The 19457-nt window shown below is 41.2% G+C and overlaps 1 protein-coding gene across 1 annotated transcript; it reads right to left on the bottom strand.

Moving 5' to 3' along the window:
• Nucleotides 1–618: 618 nt before the first annotated feature.
• On the bottom strand, nucleotides 619–5866 carry LOC119725250. The gene is made up of 6 exons (XM_038196593.1): nucleotides 5780–5866; nucleotides 5156–5247; nucleotides 4757–4852; nucleotides 4236–4310; nucleotides 3033–3176; nucleotides 619–1568 (listed from the first exon to the last, which is right to left on the bottom strand). The coding sequence occupies exons 1-6, from the start codon at nucleotides 5861–5863 to the stop codon at nucleotides 1490–1492; spliced, it is 570 nt and encodes a 189-aa protein (XP_038052521.1). The 5' UTR covers nucleotides 5864–5866; the 3' UTR covers nucleotides 619–1489.
• Nucleotides 5867–19457: the final 13591 nt, after the last annotated feature.

Here is a 19457-nt window from a genome sequence, read left to right on the forward strand (position 1 = left end):
TTCTGGGAAGATTACTGCTGGTAAGAATTGCTTTAGATTGTAAAGTTTGTTGTTGGCTTGAATGCAACGTGCACTAGCAAGAGCAATTGGTGGTAGCTCATACAAAAGCTATGGCGTGAAAACAATGTCATGTGTAATTTTTATATTTTCATGTTTATGTGTAGTTCTTTTTTTGTTGTTGCTATAATTATTACCAAATTTAGTGGTTGTTAAAAATATTGTTCGACAAATTATTCAATGGGACTTCTTTTCTTAAGCTGCAGAGGAGATATCATTATGACTCAATCCTGTCACATTTTAGGTGAACGTTTGTGATTTCTCAAATTTTAGCTGACTTTTCAATTACTTAAAACAGATTCGGAGTTCTCTAGATCTTAGAAGTGTGATACGTGTTATAGCTTTTGAAGTTGATTCAAATAGTCACTCGCAGCGCGGGACATATGAAATTGTTAGTTTTTTTTCAGGCCAGAAAGTTCGAGTATCTGTTTGCCCTTTTCTTTTCGTTTTATCAATATCGAGGTTTTTTTTCTAAGGCGGCAGAACGCTTTGCCCTAATCTATAACAAATTAGCGGAGGTTTCCTACTGACACTCGTTCAAATGGGCCATGTTTTGTCGTCTGTGACCTTGAAAAACGAACTCTCCGTGGCAAAATCTTGGTGGCGCAGTGCATTGTGAATCGCCCAAATTGAATCTTTAGCGGCAGTAGTGGGGCTATTAAAGTCAAATAGCTGATACAATGTTACTAAAGCATGAAACTTCTCATGTTGGTTCTTCACTAAACTCATCATTAAGACCTACATTATAAGATTATGGAGCAGTATCGAGACAGCCTAGTTCAAAATCGCTCATATTATCCCGGACTGGGAGCTTGAGTGCTGAAAAACATGCAAAATGATAGCATGAAGTCTCAAACAATTTCATTTGGCAAAAAAAGGTCCTCAGTATTTCACCAACCAAGTTTGAAGATTCAATTCATTTTTTTAAGGGATAATTGTCTTCAATATGTTGCACATTATGAGGAAATGTGTACAAATAGAGACTATAGGCCTACCAGACATGCCAGATGTTTCTCTTTTGTTGGCACAGTTGATTCAGCACTAGATACTGATGGGTTGTTGTACTGTTGTTTCAGGTGCAATGTAATTGTCTTATATTGCATGTTTTCAACAAGACTTACCACGCCCACTTGTGGTCAACATGCAAATTGAGGTCAAAGTAAACATAAGTACAGTACGTGTATGACTCCACCCCGCTAGTTTAGTTGAATAATACAAAAGCGTGTGATGTTACTACCCCTGTCATGCGAGCTTATAATCATTCCTGAATCCATGTCATCTCCCAAGTTTGGGCACAACCATATTTGGAAGTCCAGTTGGCTCCCAGATAAACTCAACCATAAAAGTATGTAACGAAAAGAAACAAAAACATTCCAGTTACGCTGGACATTTGCAGCAAGATGGGTAATATACAGTTATACCAATTGCCAATCTACTTTGAAGACAGTAGTCTCATCTCCTGATCATTCGAGTTGTCCTCCGAAGAAAAAGCCTCGCGTGGTTCCCGCCTCCTACAAGGTAAATACAAATCAAAATGTACAAGTTTTTAAGAGGAGCCAGATTTACCTTTTGCTTGTATAATGTTCAAGATTGCAAATTTCACTTAATGAAAAGACTTTTTAACTTACAATTGTCCAGAGTAATGTCAGTGGATATTACATTTTGAGTGAGAAAACTCGTGACTCAAATGTGTACGTTGCAGACAAATCTCAAGTCTGTGTCCAATATGAATATTCTTTCGGAAACGCACAGAATTGTGGGTTAGTCAAACTGAAGTGTCACGTGCGGAAATGAACGCTGTGTCATATGAAAATTAGACTCCAATGAAAATCGGTTTCCTTTTATACCCACTGGTTAAACCCCGCGTGTACGTGTGCACAATAAGCACTGGCTGTTGCAAGAATAAGTCTTGCATGAATGCAGGAAAGTCTTGCACTGAAGAAATCGATTAAAACGATCCCTGTCAGACCTTAAAAAGGCGACACCGAAAAATGTGACTCCGAAAAATGCGACGCCGGTGGCACATAATATGGCAAAAACCTGTTGGCCAATTGTCGAGAAAAACAGACAAATCAGACCAACCGATCCGACCATCAAGTATTAAGTAATATGTAGAAGCTTCTGTCAGAGCTTATATCATAAAAGAGTCTTAAATTCACACTTCACCGGCTTAAATGACCTTTGTTTGAGGAAGTCATACGTTGTTTCCAATCACGGTGGTCCATTCTGACCTCGTTCTCCATAAATTGTCTCATGAGGGCGCTATCAGCCGCTATATACCGTCATTATTCGTTCGGCTTGTGCTTGTGGATAAAGGTATGCAAGATTTCAAGTCTGTGTTTATATTGCCAAATACAATCGACTGCCGTTATAACGAGCTCGGTCATAACGATATCCCGACTGTAACGAACACATTCTCCCAGTCCCGATCAATGTGTGTATATAACTATTGGGACATATTTGGTTATTACGTGCACGGACATAACGAGACTTCGACTGTTACGACGATTTTGGCCGACCCAATGCGAGGAAAAGCATTGTTCTCAACCCATTTACAACGACAGCTTTTCAGAACTACGGGCATTATATTGCAGCTTGTCAACGACAGACCTTTTGTCCCAAAACGGGTATATGCTCCCGTCTTCCAATTCAAGCAACACACTTCAGCTTCACCCATCAATGTACCTTTGTAAAGACTTCCACACAGCGTTATTTTCATCTCGCCGATCTGTATAAATAAATTCAATAGAACTGTGATAATCGCCGCAGTGGACGGCTGGTCTAGTCGCTAATCCCCCGCTGCGGTTTCCCTTAGCAGGACCAGGGTTTGAAGTTTGCTTACGACTGCGGTACCACGTTTCTAGATTATTAAAAACGGAAAATAGGGGCGCTCAGGAGATAAGTGTTGACATTGTAAGGACTAACCTATATAGTACTGCCTCCTTTTACGTTCTCAGTGTTTATGTGCAACCTACCCTTTTCCGCATCGAAACTCCCAGATGCCAAAAAGACACGTGATGATCAAAACAGCGAAAGAGGTACAAGCGATGGTCATAATCGAATAGCCGAACCCGTAATACTCTGTGATGACGCCCCCTAGCAACGGGCCCGTCAATGAGCTAATCGGATAAATCAAAATGTATTTGTGTCCATTTCTGGTGGTCATTCAAGAGATATACACTATCTTTAGTATGAAAGAAATTACTGTATTTGTGGGATGATACACATATTAAAGGGAAAATACAACATTTGCAAACATCAAAAAATAAAACTACCAAATCAATTTGAAATACCTTGCTGGACTGTTAGTGAATGACAGTGTAAAGCATCCTGTAAAATCATGGCACCTGGTATAGTGTCATTTTCAAGAAAAGTATTTAAAGGTATTTTTGTATCAATTTCCAACGCTGGTCGGCCGACCAGCGTTGGAAAAGACTGGCTTTATTTTCAAATACTGGCCCCAATTGACAATTGCACTTGTTTGCAATCGATTACACACCTATGAACGGGTACAAGCCAGCTAGACTGGTTCCCTGACCTTACAGTTCCCCAATGTATGTAAACTGCTCTGTTTCTTCTTATATGGAGTTAGGGAACCAGACTACGGGAAATTGATTGTTTTTCTTGGTTTTTATAGTATTTTCGGACCCACAACCTCAAAAAAGTCAGTGTAACTATATTTTCTATATATTTCCAACCCCCCAATTCCATCCTTTTCTGAAAATTACAGCAAAAGCAAATGATGTATATTCCCTTTAAAGGCCAATGGAAAAAGTATGTAACCAAATTATTGTATCAACTGTTCCTTTTTCTCATGTTTTGTTAAGTTTACTTATACAGGTACTATGTAACTATGTTGGCAGCATGAAGAAGGAGGAGAAGGAGCATGTGGAGAACATGGTCGTATCTAAATAAAAAAAATCTTTAGCAAAATGCATTCGGTGCACGAACTGTAGGTGGCACTATTTGGCAAAGTTGCAAAGGAAGTACACACTGCGCAAGCGGGATTTTTTGGCTCAAACTTTCGGCCAAACCGAGGCTGTGTAAGCTTTCACCATTGATTTACACTGGCGACTTTTCCCCCTTGCTTGGTAAATCCTTATCAGAAAAAAAAGAGAGCACGAGGACCTCGCTTTCAGCAAACAGCGCCACCAACGGTGGCTTATTGACCCTCTTACCCGAGTGCGTACGCACTGTTCCAAAGGCCAGATATAACAGCAGTCAATCCTAATCCACTCGGTATGCCATACCACCTGTAGGATTGAGGTTATACATTGTATTAATCCAATCAATTGAAAACTTCTGTTTTCACAAGTACAATAGTGTAACTTCTGTACAAGCTTTACTGAGCTACTTGGACTTGTTATTCATCCTGTTGATTTTTTTAAACAAAAAACAGCAGCCTATTACATATATACATTAAACACAAAGTGAGCAAAAAAAAGGCATTCCATATCTCTGAATTAAATATGCATATCATATGCATATCACTCTGAACGAGTGCATCATTTTTTTGACCAAGTCCAATTTGGTTTTAAGGACATTTAAACACTGATGGCTGTTATTTCTGTTTTTGTTTTTGCTTTTTTTTTTAGAATGTTTTTTTCAGCAGTTTTCTGTGCTTCAGTTATGTAGCAATAATGTGTTATTATAAACGGCTACAAGAGTTAAAAACAAACAGTGTAGTAATTGCACTTACTCTGCAGAACGTAACATGTCTACGAACGTTGGAGTAGCCAACATGGAAAACGTTGCGGCTGCGATGGGTATGGTAACGCCAGGAAGTACCCCAGTCCTGTAGGAGATACGTTTCAGGTGTGTAAACGTTTTCCGAGCTGTTCCGACTGATAATTATACAGGAACGTTCGCAAATGTGTTAAAACAGGAACGTTACTTAACGATCTGAAAACTCTTCCGCGTTTTGTGACTAACGTGTTTTGTTCGTAAAGGAAATAACTTGTTTTGGTTCATACTGCTGAAAACACCGAGTTTTCCCATATAAGAACGTTTGCTATAACGCACCAGTTCTGGACGGAACGCTGCGTGAGGCGTTTCGAGGTGTTCCTAACATTAACCGATTTTTGAAGGGTAAACTTACACAGGCAAGTGCAAAATCTGTGGTAGCCCTAACAGCAGAAACAGTCCCCCGCTGCTGGATGCACCTACTACAATCAGTGTTCTAGCGCATTTCTGACATGAGGAAATCAAAATTTTCAAATTAATTAACACAAAAAGTCCCAGTTTTAATATTGAGCTTTTTCTTATAATTGTTATTATTATTATCAGTATGAAGTTATATCCTTCAAATTAGGTTTTTGCCCTTCACCACTTATAATAGTTTATGCGGTACCCGCTGCTATGTACAACAGATCCAAACCAGCCAACCGATCCAGTTAGCTCGGTGGTCGAGTGGTAAGACATCTGCACTAGAAAGCAGGAGGTCGTGGGTTCGAGTCCCACCCGAGTCATTTTTTTCCAACTCTCACTGGGAGGTAACACACTGAATATACAGTGTTTAAACGTCGGTGAAGGGCAAAAACCTAATTTGATTGATATCACCCCAACGCAAAATTCCATCTAATTATAATAAGTTACATCCTGCTACAAAATAATCTCGAACATTTTGTGTCAAATTCGGAGCGATGCATTGTCTTTCCATTGTCATTGAAAGTAACGTCTTAGCACACACACACAAGCCCTGCCGATTAACGTTTGCTCTTACCTTTGCGTCCGCAATGGCACCCCAGATCACTGAGAATAAGCCGTAGCCCAAACCCAAGCTAACAAAGAGCAGACTTATCGCCATCACACTAAAGTTAAGCTATCAAGAAGAAAGTGTTAATCAAATAAAATGTGTATAGAAAAAAAATCTTCAAAAGTATTTTACGGGAAACTTTCGAGTAGGGATGGACTCTTCCTGCCTGTTAATCAAACAGTGCGCATTGACCAATACGATCACGACTTTTGTGGTCACGTGACAACATAAGCGCGGTTAAACTCGGTAACAAGGACAGACAATTTACACACACCGAAGGTGATATCATCAAAACTCTGAATGGCCCATTTTAACGTTGCCACTTAAACAGACCTTGCATATCTTAATTAAAAAAAAGGTTATTTGAAAAAATGTCAATTTTGTCTCCATTACCTCGTCCAGAAAAATTGCCAGAGTTGGCTGCAGGGACGCGTAGGCTGCAAAGCCAACAAAGTTGGCGAATAAAGCAATCCAGACGGCAGGTATGCTGAGCACTCGGCTCACAGAACCAGACTCCTCAGCCTCGTTCCCTGATCAGAAATGGTAAATAACATTGCACGGAGTCGGCAGGGAACAACAACCTGAATCTGGCGCCCAATTTGGTCTGGTACCCCCATGTACGATTAATGCAAATACAAATTTGGTGCTTTACGTGTTTTATTTAATCACTGATGTCCGGGGTTATAATCTGATGCTAACTGCAGCTTAACATTGATTGGTCATTTTTTTCAGCCAATGAGGGCGCTGTCTTCCCATTAGGGCGGTAAAACAACAGACGTGAATCCAAGATTGCTTGAGGTAAGTTTACACGGATTCGGGAATTGCATCTTCGCCCACGAGTTTGGCACCATTTTGTACCTCATATTTTATAGATCGTCAGTTGCAGCGCATCTATTGAGGTGTGTGGTTTTGTTCAACAGGGACACTACGCTTGAGTAAACCAAAACCTCAAAGATGGCCACTGAATGCAATCGCTCTATCAGCCTTTTTTAATATCCACATTTTATTGGTTTTAAAGATTCAAACCTTGATTAGGCATCAAGAAGAAATTGACGACAACGGTCGACAGAACGATACCACCAAGGACGAAGAAAGGAATTCTAAATCCTGCAGCCTGGTAAGACAAATCAACAAAACCATTACACATGTGTTCATTGGGGTGTTTGTTTGTTTGTTTGTTTGTTTGTTTGTTTGTTTGTTTGTTTGTTTGTTTGTTTGTTTGTTTGTTTGTTTGTTGACTCTGTATGCAAACAACAGAGGGCGCCTCACTCCCCTCACCGTATGTTGAGCAAGTTAGGACTCTGGGAAGACGTCGTTTTCTTGGTACAATAACACAATATCACATTTAATAAAAAGGTCAAGCACTTTGGCAACTTTACTTCAATCTAAAAATTTGTTCTTGGTTTCATCCAAGGCAAAAATAATGTCACGTGCAGTTCTTTTAACGTGCAGCTTCTTTCAATTGACTGGAAATTTTAGGAGGTGGTATTTGTCTCTTCACTATTTTTTTATTATTTTTTTTGTACAGAAAACAACTGCACTCATTGCGTTAACTCATTAACTCCGATTGCAATTTTTCCATACTTACGTGATACAGCAAGCCGCCTACTGCTGGCCCAATTGCAAAAGAACAGCCGACAGTCGTCTCAACCAGACTCTGTTGATTTAAGAAGGGGGCACCAATGTAAAAAGATAAGTTTACCTGAAGCTAAACAGGTGCTCTGAAGTGTAAACTCGCGTCCAGTGATTTGTGCTTTATTAATCAACTATAAGCATGCGCGGATCGCGTGCGAATGATTTACTCCAATCTAAAAGTCGTCACTTTTCTGCCAGAATACAAGTTTACGTTTGCCTCTTGCAGGACAGAATATTTCAATACACATACCTAAGACAGTTTATCCATTCCTATTGTTCGAGAGCCCGTCACATGGCCGATTTTAAACGTTTGATAAGGACTGGCTGGCTGGTCTTCAACACTTTTTCCAGTGTCACATGGAATTTGGACTCCTATGAAATCTGGTGCCTTTTGCCGTTTTATTGATTCAACGTTCACAATCCTCACGTAGGCATGCGCAATACCACCAGTGAGTCAGTATTTCATAGTACTCAATGCACAATTACTTGCACAGCTGCGTTCTGCGCCAAATCGCGCGCTACGCGCGACCTGCTCGCCAAACTCCATATAAGGAGGTTTTTTTTCTACGACTTGCGAGACTTGACACACCATAATACAGTAAAAGGGGTGTCCGAAAAACATGAAGTTAAAATGTTGAACAAAATCGTTGGACATTTATAATTTTGGACTTGTTTTGACTTTTGGACCGAAACGTTTTGATTTGTTGACCGATGCTGAAAATTACCGTAGACTTCGGCTCGGGTATAAATTATCAGCATCCAGAAACGAATTGGTCTTAAAAAATAGTGTAAAAACGGCCAGGCATACTCATAAATGCACGCATTATTTCCTTTAATTAGTATGGTGGTCATCTTTCGGGTCATTGTGATCTGGAAAAGTGTCATTTTGACCCGGGAAACATGTCGTTTTTACCCGGAAAAGTATCAGGTCAAAATATGACTGGGATTCCGGGTCAAATCGGACGCGGGACCTTTCAAATGTAATATAATTGCCCATGAAATTAACTTTTTATACCACAGCCTTGCCAACATCGTCTGGGAATACAGAAGCTACGATGGCCGCTGATGCCGTCAGCACAGCAGCCGAGCCGAGCCCCTCTAAAATGCGAATGGCGAAACTGAACCCAGTGAAAGTAGCGATTGTGGGCATGTCGATAATAAACCTGTGTTAAAGCATAGGACAGAAAACGGTTAGTGCTCCTCCAGTTGTCAAAAGTTAAACTGTAGCCTAATGGGCCTTATTGAATTGAAAGTGAGGTAAAATCGTTGGAACTTGGGCAGAGAATTGAGAGCAGGAACATTACTAAATAATCCAAGTCTGCTTAACCATGCGAGCTGCGAAGCGTAAAGACTAACGCCGCGTAGCTGAGGTGCTCACGCGTGAGGCAGTTTTTATTTCGCGTATAAAATACTATTTTGTGGACACAATCCTTTCTCTAATGGTCTAAATATTATGAATGCAGGTCCTCCGAACCCACACAAGATTGAATCCCCTCCAGTAGGTCACTCACAGACATTGTGGCTGCACAGTCATGTACATAATTATACACTGCATGCACTGTGACCATTACATTGACTTGACCATTACATGTTGGATCGACCATTACATGTTGGATCCCCCAAAAAAGACGGACATGAAACAGTCGGGACAGCCTTTCTGCGGCTCGAGACAGCTGTCACTGGGCCAGCAGTAGAGGATGATTGATGACATTGTTGTTGTGACGGCGGTATGTAAAGCACAGATAATTTTTTTGTGCACAAGTGAATGGGCTTTGGCTGGAGGCCCAACTTCCCCAGGGGCGGCTGACCCCCAAGTGAACTCCTACAAGAAAAGCGACCATACCATCTCAAACCACAAGGTTCACTTTAGAAATACAATGTACATGTAGTTTCAAGGGAATTGGGTGATAGCTTCATAAAAAAAAAGTTAAGAAAAAAAAAAGTGCCTAGCGCGTAAGCCCCTGCGCAGCCCGCAGGGTTAAACGAATAATTTACACTTCGTAATTTTACATATTCCCTAATGTTTTAAACAAGATTTAAAAAAAAAATGAAAGTAAAATAAGGATGCATTAATAGTCTGGCGCCACCCCATTCAGCAGTTAACAATTCATGAAATACACTTAGGGAACATGACAAAAATGGCTACCTCGTGAATACGGTCCATGAAGCAAAAAAAAAGAGGAGAGAACATGAAGAGATTGATGCTCACCCGAACAGAATGTTACAACCTCCCGTGAAAAATGAACCGGCGAGAAACATGAAACGGGCACCAACGATCGGTATCTAAGAAGCATATACATGTACATGTAATGTTAAAGTCAATGACTATTAGCAAAAAAAGGAAAATGAGCCGGTAGAGGGCGCTAACAACCAAATAGCGCCATCTTTTGGCGAGTAGAGAACAGAGTTTTTGAAAGAAATGGTCGGTTTTATTTTTGTTCCTATAGACCTTTCTACGCTTGGTTGGCAAAATTACGGGATGCAAAACTACGAAAGGTACAACACTGCAAAAACGAAGAAGAATTTTACAGAAAACCCAATTATTACTAGATTGTTAGAAATACAACATTGTCAACAAAGCGTCAACACAATTCCTACACATTCTTTTTTTACTGTGTATTGATGGCATTATGGGGACTTTTTTTTATTATGTTGCCAACCACGGCTTCAATTAATGCGCTTGTGACAGCCAATATAAAATGGCGCCAATATTTACAAACAAAAGAAAGGTCTACTGTTAGCCCACATTCCTCATTCAAAGATGTTGTAGATTAAACACGAGATATTTTGCGTTCCCCTAAATAATGTCTTATTGAATTTTTAGACCAAACAGGGACTTACCATTTTGCCTATTAGGAGCGATCCTATGCCGTATGACAAGGAATATACGCTGAACACCATCCCAATAACTGTCTGTGATATTCCCCTTTTCTTTGCCTGTTGCAAAGTGACAGGAAAACCATTTGATATAATGAATCCCTAAAAAGCGGATTTCATCCTTCAATCAACTACATGTATCTAAAAAAAAGGGGTTATTGAAGCTTGCAGATTTTAACAGCAGTATGGAGGAATAAGCCATTTGCGAGTTAAATTTGAATAAAATCTGGTACGCTGAAGTCAAATGGTTTCCATATTTCAGTTTTCATTCAACCAGACCTTTGAAATAGGAAAAGTAAAAAAAAAACATTACATTTTCGGGAATTTCTGGCCGTAATGGCCCTTTAAATCGAGCGCAGTCGTACGTGCACGATAAGCGCCGGAGGAAGTAATCGAACGCCGGTGTCATTATGATAATCTGACTCAAATCAAAATCGGACTCCTTTTCCTTATTATTGGTTAATCCCTCGCACACGACAGGTCAGTCTAACATGATCCTAAAAATAACGTGTTATCCTACTTACGCAAGCCCAATACTACCATATTAGCAACCATCATACTACCAATTAGTAACCGGGACTAGATTGTAACAGGGTACTCGTCTGTTGTTTAAAGCTATAGACCATCATTTGTAATTAGTGCATTTTGTTCGTTTGAAGCAACAAAAGTGTTCAAAATCTAATGAAGGATACTAAACAACTTAGTTGATGAAGTTTCAGCTCAGCTTCAGCTTTATATTCCGAGAAAAACAGCATTCTAGGATCTCAATTTGAAATCAAAAGTTGCTAAATCATGTTTCGAATTGTTTTTAATTGCAGCTTTACGCGATGTCGCGCACTGATCTGACGAATTATAGCAACCGCGCGCGCCTGTGTGTCGTTCCAATGCTTGTGCGCGCTGCGCCGAATAACAAAACGAACTGCTGATTTAAATTTTCCTACGGTGCTTCTTAAGACGCACCGTTGGAAATGCCTTCTTTCGTTGATTTCTTCAAAATGAGAGCTTGCCAGAAAGGATAATTTCACAGGGAGTTTAGTCCCCTTACTATCTTTCAACCAGTATGTTTTTCAACAATAATTACGCCAGTTACTTTTTTGGATAGCTGCAAATGATCGACTCGGGCTTTAATGTCCTTGGTCGTAAATGATACATGTGCATCCATTCACTCATTTCAATAATGGGGCTTGCACGATACATTGATTTAAACAAAATTAGAGGATCCTAATAACGGCCGATCCTTTTAGCAAAGGGCGGAACCAGGGAGGGGGGGACAACGGGGGACATGCCCCCCCCCCCCTAAAATGTTGGTACACCGTACCAACATCTTTTCCGTTTAAAAAAAAATGTGGTAAGAAATTGACTCAGATCGCACGACAGAGCTTCTAGAATCTAAAAAAAAAAAAAAAATTGGGCCTCTTGAGGGGGACCCGAACTTCACACCGTAATTTTTGTGTACCCACTTTTTATGGGGACCAACATTTTTTTACCCCCCCCCCCCCCCCCAAAAAAAAAAAAAAAAAATATGTGTTCTGGATCCGCTCTTGTTCTTGCTTGACATAAGCAATTGTAAACAGTTAGCATTTGGCTAACTAAAAACAATACAACTTACAAAAGTATTTTTGGTTGGGGAAGGAAGAGGGGCATTATCAGTATTTTGGTGGGGGACCTGGGGGCACGGCCAATTTATTGGGCCCCGTGCCGTGCCCCCCCCCCCCCCCCCCCCCCGTGGCTACGCGGGTTGAACTTACCTCAATAGGGTAGAACACCGTGATGACCGAGAAAGCCATCATGTTAGTAAGCGCGGCCAAAATGGTGCCCACAATGGTGGCTATCTGGTGGGATGTAAACCTGCTCTTCGCTGGTTGCTGGTCACCGTCGGCATCAACCGCTTCCTCTGGAGTTGCCAAACCTCTGGGCGGAGTCTCCATTGGAGAAGGCACCTGACTATTTGCATCTTTCTGCGTACCCTCCATGTTGCCGTTTTCGTGTGTTTGAAGCTCCATGGCCTTTCCAAAAATGTCAACATAAAACAAGAAGTTTTTACCAATTTAGTGTTAGGTTCTGTCAAAGCAGTACTTCAGACTAGCGTGGTTTTAAGTCGTGGTTTTAAGTTCTGTAACGTCATCATTAGCCATTTATTTCCTTTATACAGCATGCGCAGCTGTGTAGTACTACAATCGCGGTGATGGCTTTCAGGTAGGGTAGTATTTTACGATCACATTAATTGCAGTGCGTGGTTCATTATAATTTCTCGATCGTTTGAATTAATGAAGCGCGTCTATTTAGCATAAATAGAGAGATGCATGTATGTGTATTTTTCAATGGCAATTGAATTGAATTTATTCCAGTTTCCACTGTGACATTTACCGACATTTAGTCCAACAATTTAGCTGTTCACTCTTTCGCTGGTGTCACCTTTCATAATACCATACCGTATAATCTTCGTCATTGTATTGTATTATTTGAGTTTAACTAAATTTAATCTATTGTATTTTCTTGCGCGTTACAAACACAAATTTAACCTTTGGGCGACACAGCGTCCTACGTTATCCCTTTGAGAGACATGTTGAATTACTGGGTGACATTCCAATGCCCTAATGTCTGAGCCCCTATGTAGAGGCAAGTTGGGGAAAAATGCTGTGCACAAATTTATGCAAGAGTCTAACTTTTTGCCTAATATGGATTTCTATTATATTTTGCCATTAATGTTTTTCGTCCTACATAATGTTTTTTGGTTCCGTCGGTGTTAAGTCTTTTATTTAGTTTTTCGTTTTGGATAAAATTTCCGTTTTCCAAGTACAAGTGTTCATATATTTACCTTTGCCTTGACCTTATTATGAACTTGAATACAATTAATAACGAAAATGTGCATGGCGGATGATATAAAAATGATAAATTCTGCAGGTAATTCCATGTACATGAATATTAAGAAAAAATATCCGGCTTTGGCCCAATGCACTCCGTGTTTTCGATGAAAATGTAAATCATTTGTAAAGCGCTCAACCGGATAAGGCTTTACGTGCAAAACTATAGTGCGGCATTTCGCCGGCGAGGGAACGGATATTTGTACCAGTGGTCCGCTGTCGGCTGCCATCGGCGGCCCGCCAGCGGTGCTACCGGTGGGCCGCTGCCGGGCGATCGCGGCTTGCGGACTGGGAATTTAAGGTTGCAGGGCAGTAATTCGGTCCGAAATTGCCTGCGCCGGCCAAATCACGATTTGCATGCCCTCAAAATCTTCAGTATTTGAGCATGCTGAGGGCCATGAACTTGAGGGTTTGTAAAAAAAATATGGGTGGAAGCCGTGCACAGGACTGTGAACTTGTAGTTCCGTTCAATTTGGATGAATTTTGGGCCCTTAAAGCGTTCTAATTTGCATTGGAGTGTAGGCATCTTTTTTCAACTTGGCGATGGGCTTCAGGACTATTTTCAGGGGTGATCATCTTCGGATGGAAATTTCTCCTAAAAGTCATTAGTTAACCCCCTTAAATTGAAAAGAAAATGAAAGATGATGAAATAAGCTTTAATTTGATGTGTGTTTCAATCACCTTGGAGAGTTGTGAGTATTTTTCCCGAATTTCTGAAGTGTGAGCATTTACCATTAGGGTCTATGGAAGTTTATTTACTGGTCTGCTACCTTAAGCTATGACGTTCAAAGCTGGTCTGCTACCTTAAGCTATGACGTTCAAAGCAAGTACTCAGAGCTGATTGGGCCGCTAGTCATGGATGCAAAACGTTCACCGCTATTCACCGTGAAGGTGAACACCACCGCAGTAAACACTAACACCTCTCCCAATACTTCGCACACTCAACCACCTTTGGCTGATGCTACTCCCAACGCACAGCTAGAACATACAACAGGAAACTAAACGCTACCGCGCCGTGTGCACACAGTTAGCCGGTGTAGCGTGAATATCCGAATCCGTGAAATGTAGACTCATTCATTGGTAGTATTGCGCACGCGTGAGTACGATACTCTGCTATTGTTAGGATCGTTTCGGGAGAGTGACATCTCAAGTGCAAGGGATAATTGGAAAAATGGGGTCCGATTGCCATAGGAGTCAGATTTTCATGTTACACCGGCATACGATCTCGGCTACCCGCTATATAGTAATTAGAGCTTTACTCCGGCACAAAGCTAATCCCCGTAAAACTTAACAATGGATCACAAAATCTACAAAACTCGTGCTTACATACATGAACTCTTTTCACCTAATGCTGCACTAGTGACTAGTGTTCACTAGTCACTAATTGGAGTACTAGTAATCCAATTGATTGTCTTACCATATGTGTACGTCTGCACAGCTACACAGAACAATGCTGGGCGCAGTGGAGTCACGTACATTATGCTCAACCCCGTGACATTGCTCACTATTGGAATGTTCCTAAATTGTGGTAGTCTCGTAACCAGCCTATGTTTATAGAACAATTTTGCTACACAGGCCGAGCAAACCCTGGAACATCCACGTCAAGAAAAGCTTTAACACAATATGAAAAATGTCTCCAAACTTAACTGTTTCTTTACAATCCAATGTACAACAAAAGGTGTTACCCTCTCTTTTATAAAACGATACAAAACATAAGGTCCTTCCTTTTTAATTCAATAAGAAAGCTTAAAGAGGGAAAGGGCTGACTGATTTTGATACTTGAATATGCGCAGCATCTTGAAGTCTGAATTTATACAATCATAAATCAAGTTTAAATGTTCAAAAATACAATAAAAATAAACTTAGTGTTGTTGACTTGGAAAGTCGATCCTTTGAAGGTACGTCAGGGTGCAAGGCAGTAATTAAGGCGTGTTGCAGAGAGCATGGACTTTGTGTGGTGTGTGTGTTTTTTTTTCTTCAAAATTGTTGCCCACAACAAAAGCTTTGGTTTTCTGTTTCTTTTTTCTTTTCTTTTTCTTTTTTTTTTTTTTTTTTTGGGGGGGGAGGGGTACACTACTTAACCCCCTATTAGTACTCGAAATAGGCCACGTAAACTTCACCAAGGTCAAATCTTGAGAATTTTTGTGGGAGGGGGAGGGGGAAAGCCCCAAGGCCCCCCCCCCCGGCGCTCCACTACAAAGTGTACGTTCAGTACTGCTGGTATTTTAAACCTTTTCGTCTTTCAGAAATTCCCCGTACTTTGCGACCTTGGTCCAACCAAATGTGCCGGACAGATCTCTGTCAATAAATACGTGATGATTGATTGACAAATCCTATTCACAAGGATTAACGAAACGGGCAAAGAGAAAAAAAACAACGTCTCTACATTTTGGCGCGGATGAGCGGTTGCCCCCCCCCCCCTCCCCCATCAAAAGATGGATACGCTGCTGGTTACAATTTAATCCACTAAATAGTTGTTCATTAATATTTACATGTTTGAAGTAATAGCACAGTCTGAGTGTGACCATAATGGATTAAATATGCAGTTTTCTCTAATATGAGCTTAAAATCTTCACTTTTACTGACACAAAGGAACAAATGCTTTAAGGCAAAAAGGAACAAACTTACGTTTAAGGCATTTGCCCCTTTCTGGAAAAAAAAATCATCAATGGTTTATTCAAATTTTATATCCAAAATAGCCCCGCACCAGTGTACCAAAATAACTTGATGATAACAAATTGCAAAGAGTGTTTTTGGACCACAATAATCTAAATTATGTTTCCTAGTAAGAGCGTTTTAAAAATTAAACTGTCCAACACTTGGAAGTGAAAACACGGGTCTGTTTTACAATGCATTGAACATGTGTCACAAGTATTCCCATACGGTGCCTTTGTTTCACAAAATGCTATGCTTTTTGCTTTTGAACTTTGAGAAAGATCCTGTTTTTATCCAAACGTCAGGTTTTCTAACAATGATCTTTGTCAGCACACGTTTAACATAATACAATTCACACGGGTGTGTAGGAATTAGTTATACTGTCCTACTTTAACTCCGATCGAGTTTATTGCAAGTTAAATGACTCACCAAGTTGAAGTATATAAACAGCCAAAACTGGGCCGAGTCCATGCACAACGCAACGCGAACGGGGCAACTGCCCGCGCCGTGAATGCGGGGCGAGTTGGTTTTTTAACTCACGTGGTGAATATGCACACAAAGTTCGGTCAATAAACACTCACAAAAATCCACGAGAGAAGCTTGGATTGCTCACTGGAATAGCTCTGCCGATGTTTACTAAATCATGTAAAGAATTGTGTTGATTCTAGCTTGTAACTTCCAAGCGAAAGTATAGGAAATGCACTGTAAATATTGCGTGTGTGACAGAGAACTAGTATAGACGAACGATAACGAAACGACACTCCATGAAAAAATGCATGAAGGTTGACCTCTGAACTACATGAAACATATATACAAGATGCGTTAAAGGCGCAGTACAGTGAAACTTAAAGTGAACGCTACAGGTACATAAGTGCAAGAATGCAATTAATGTTTGCAATACATTAATCTGCGTTTCTACATTAATAAAGAAAGTAGTGTATTCAAGTTGTAAAACTAAGAAAGCGTAGAGGTAAATGTTGCAATAGCGTTGTTCAGGTTTGGGGTCCAAGCTTTTGCCAATATGATATTGTTTTTCTGAAGAAAAAAAATGATTTCGTCGGCACAGAAAAATAAAGCCACAAGGTATTGTAGAATTGTAAATTGCTAACAGTTTTAATTGCTAAAACAAAACCAACAGGATCAAAATGTCAGGGTTTTATATCATTGCTTCCTGCTCCCCAAAACTCTTTTTATAAGCAACCGTGCCACAGTCACCTGTACTCTTGGTCTAAAACTAGATTCGGAGTTTACCGCCACTCCCTTTTTGTGGTAGGCGTAGTCAGGTAGCCGAGGCGGTAGAGGGCGCTACCAACAAGATGAATCAAATTAAGTCCAACTAACGTTGGCACTCGAAACCAATCAATGCTGGTAATATTTCGCTTGCGTTATCTCCATGATAATTTGCACACGTGATTTCGGCTCGGAAATTATCGGGTCCCATTGCCAAAGTGCCCTATAACTCTACCGCCGCACGCAGCTTGACCATGCCTGTGTGGACGGTGATTCTGTCCCCCGGTAAAAGTGTCCGGGGGGACAGAATTACCTAGGTAAAAGTGTCCCCCCTGTCCCGTTAATTGTGCCCCCCTCCAGGTAATTCTGTCCCCTCCAGTTAATTCTGTCCCCCCTGGTTTTGCACGCATAAGTTGTTATATTGATGTTATTATAATAAATTCAGCGCACAGGTATAGATATTTAGACTTTTCCACGCTTCATCAATAATTATCAAAATGAAATTAACGTTTAGATGTTAATCAACCGATCTATGTTTCTGCAAGAAGGCACGCGTAGTAATACTCAACCTATCGCTAGCGCGCACGCGCATCAGCCGCCGATACGCGTTTGACTGTCATGGCGGACTTCAATGAGGAGAATTGGCAAAATTATACGCGACACGGGTGACCGCGCCGCAGGCCTGCTGCTGGTGCAATGTTGTCCCCGTCCCCGGCCGCGGCCCTGGCGCGGCCCGTAGGTGCGGTATCGCACGCACGCCCACCATGCAAATCGTTCGCTCCCGAAGTCGTCATCAAAACGGGAGTTGTGCTTTGACGTAAGCATCATTCCCGAATTTAGCAAGGCGCCGCGCAAAAACAGTTAATAACTTCACTAATATACAGTCTGGGTGCTAGACTTGTGACGTTGCACGGGGACACATTTACCAGGGGGGACACATTTAACGTCGTGCAGGGGGACAGATTTACCTAGAGGGGGACAGGTTTACCTAGGTAAAAGTGTCCCCCGGACAGATTTACCGGGTCACGACCCGGTAGATCTGTCCGGGGGGGGGGGGACACATTTACCAGGGGGGGACAGAATTACCTGCCACACCTGCAAGAGGTAGGCTTGGAGAACAAAACTACAATCACGTCGCCTTTATCACCCTAATTGCAACAATCAATTCTGGCTATTCACAATGCAGTGCGCCACCAAGAGTTTGCCATGGAGAGTCCATCTTTCAAGTTAACGGTCGACAAAACACGGCCCAGTTGAATGAGTGTCAGTAGACAATTTGAGCTAATATGTTTATAGATTGGAGCATATCATTCTGCCGCCTTACAAAAAAAATCGTACTCCCAAAAAAAAAAGGGCAAGCAGATCCTCGAATCATACGCTTACGAAACTACTAACAGGAAAAGTAACAATTTCAAATGTCCCGCGCTGCAAATTTGTCGACCATTTCCCCCAATGCACTGGGAAAAAAAACTCTCCACGGCAAACTCTTGGCGGCGCACTGCATTGTAAATTGCTTGAATTCCTTCATCACCATGATCACCTTCATTGTATTTTATTTTGCATGTCCATACATTCACCAATAATGACGAACGACAATATCAGGTAGTTCTAGTTCAGTGTTATAATCACTGTGCCGCTCGAAAGCCAGTTTGGTATCACTAATCCACGCTGACGTAAATTCACCGGTGGGTCCTGCGAGGTAATCTGTAGGCCTACCTTCTTCTGTCTTGAGATCTCCATGCTTCACGGGGTGCACAATATGAAGTTCTTAGAAAAGACTCCCGTCAAACTTAAAATGGTAAATTGTGACCAGCTTTTGGCCGTGGAAACACAGGTGATCCCTGCTGTCACCATTATCCTCGGAAAAGCATTCCCATATGCGCTTTCCATCCAGATCTACTACTGTTGTGGCCGGACAGACGGAAAATACAGCGAGCAGATGGCCATTAAATATGCAGCCGGTCGCTATTGTTCGGGGTGCACGCTGTGGTAGTCGAGATCGTAGTGGTAGTACCTCCTCTTCCTCCGAATCCTTCTCTTCCTTTTTGTAATCGGTACATCAAACACCTTGATACATTCCCCTGATTCGATGTTCCAGATCTTAGCAACAAAATCATCAGATATCCCGATGACAATACCTTCACAGAGGTGGCACGAAACCACTTTCTTCATACCATGACGTATCTTCTGTAAGCTACAACCACTGCGCGCATCCCAAACTTGAATTACCTTGTCAATGTACAGTCCAGCTACGATCTCGTCCTACGCCAAGAAGAGTCGAGCCGCCCTTGAGGATACAGCGACAGGTTCCGTCTGCAGCATTACTGACAAAGACGTCATTGTCTACAGTGGTGTGATATTTATCATGATATTTGGCAGCTGCC

This window comes from Patiria miniata, unplaced genomic scaffold (assembly GCF_015706575.1).
Source record: "Patiria miniata isolate m_02_andy unplaced genomic scaffold, ASM1570657v1 HiC_scaffold_19, whole genome shotgun sequence".
Classification (NCBI taxonomy): Eukaryota; Metazoa; Echinodermata; class Asteroidea; order Valvatida; family Asterinidae; genus Patiria; species Patiria miniata.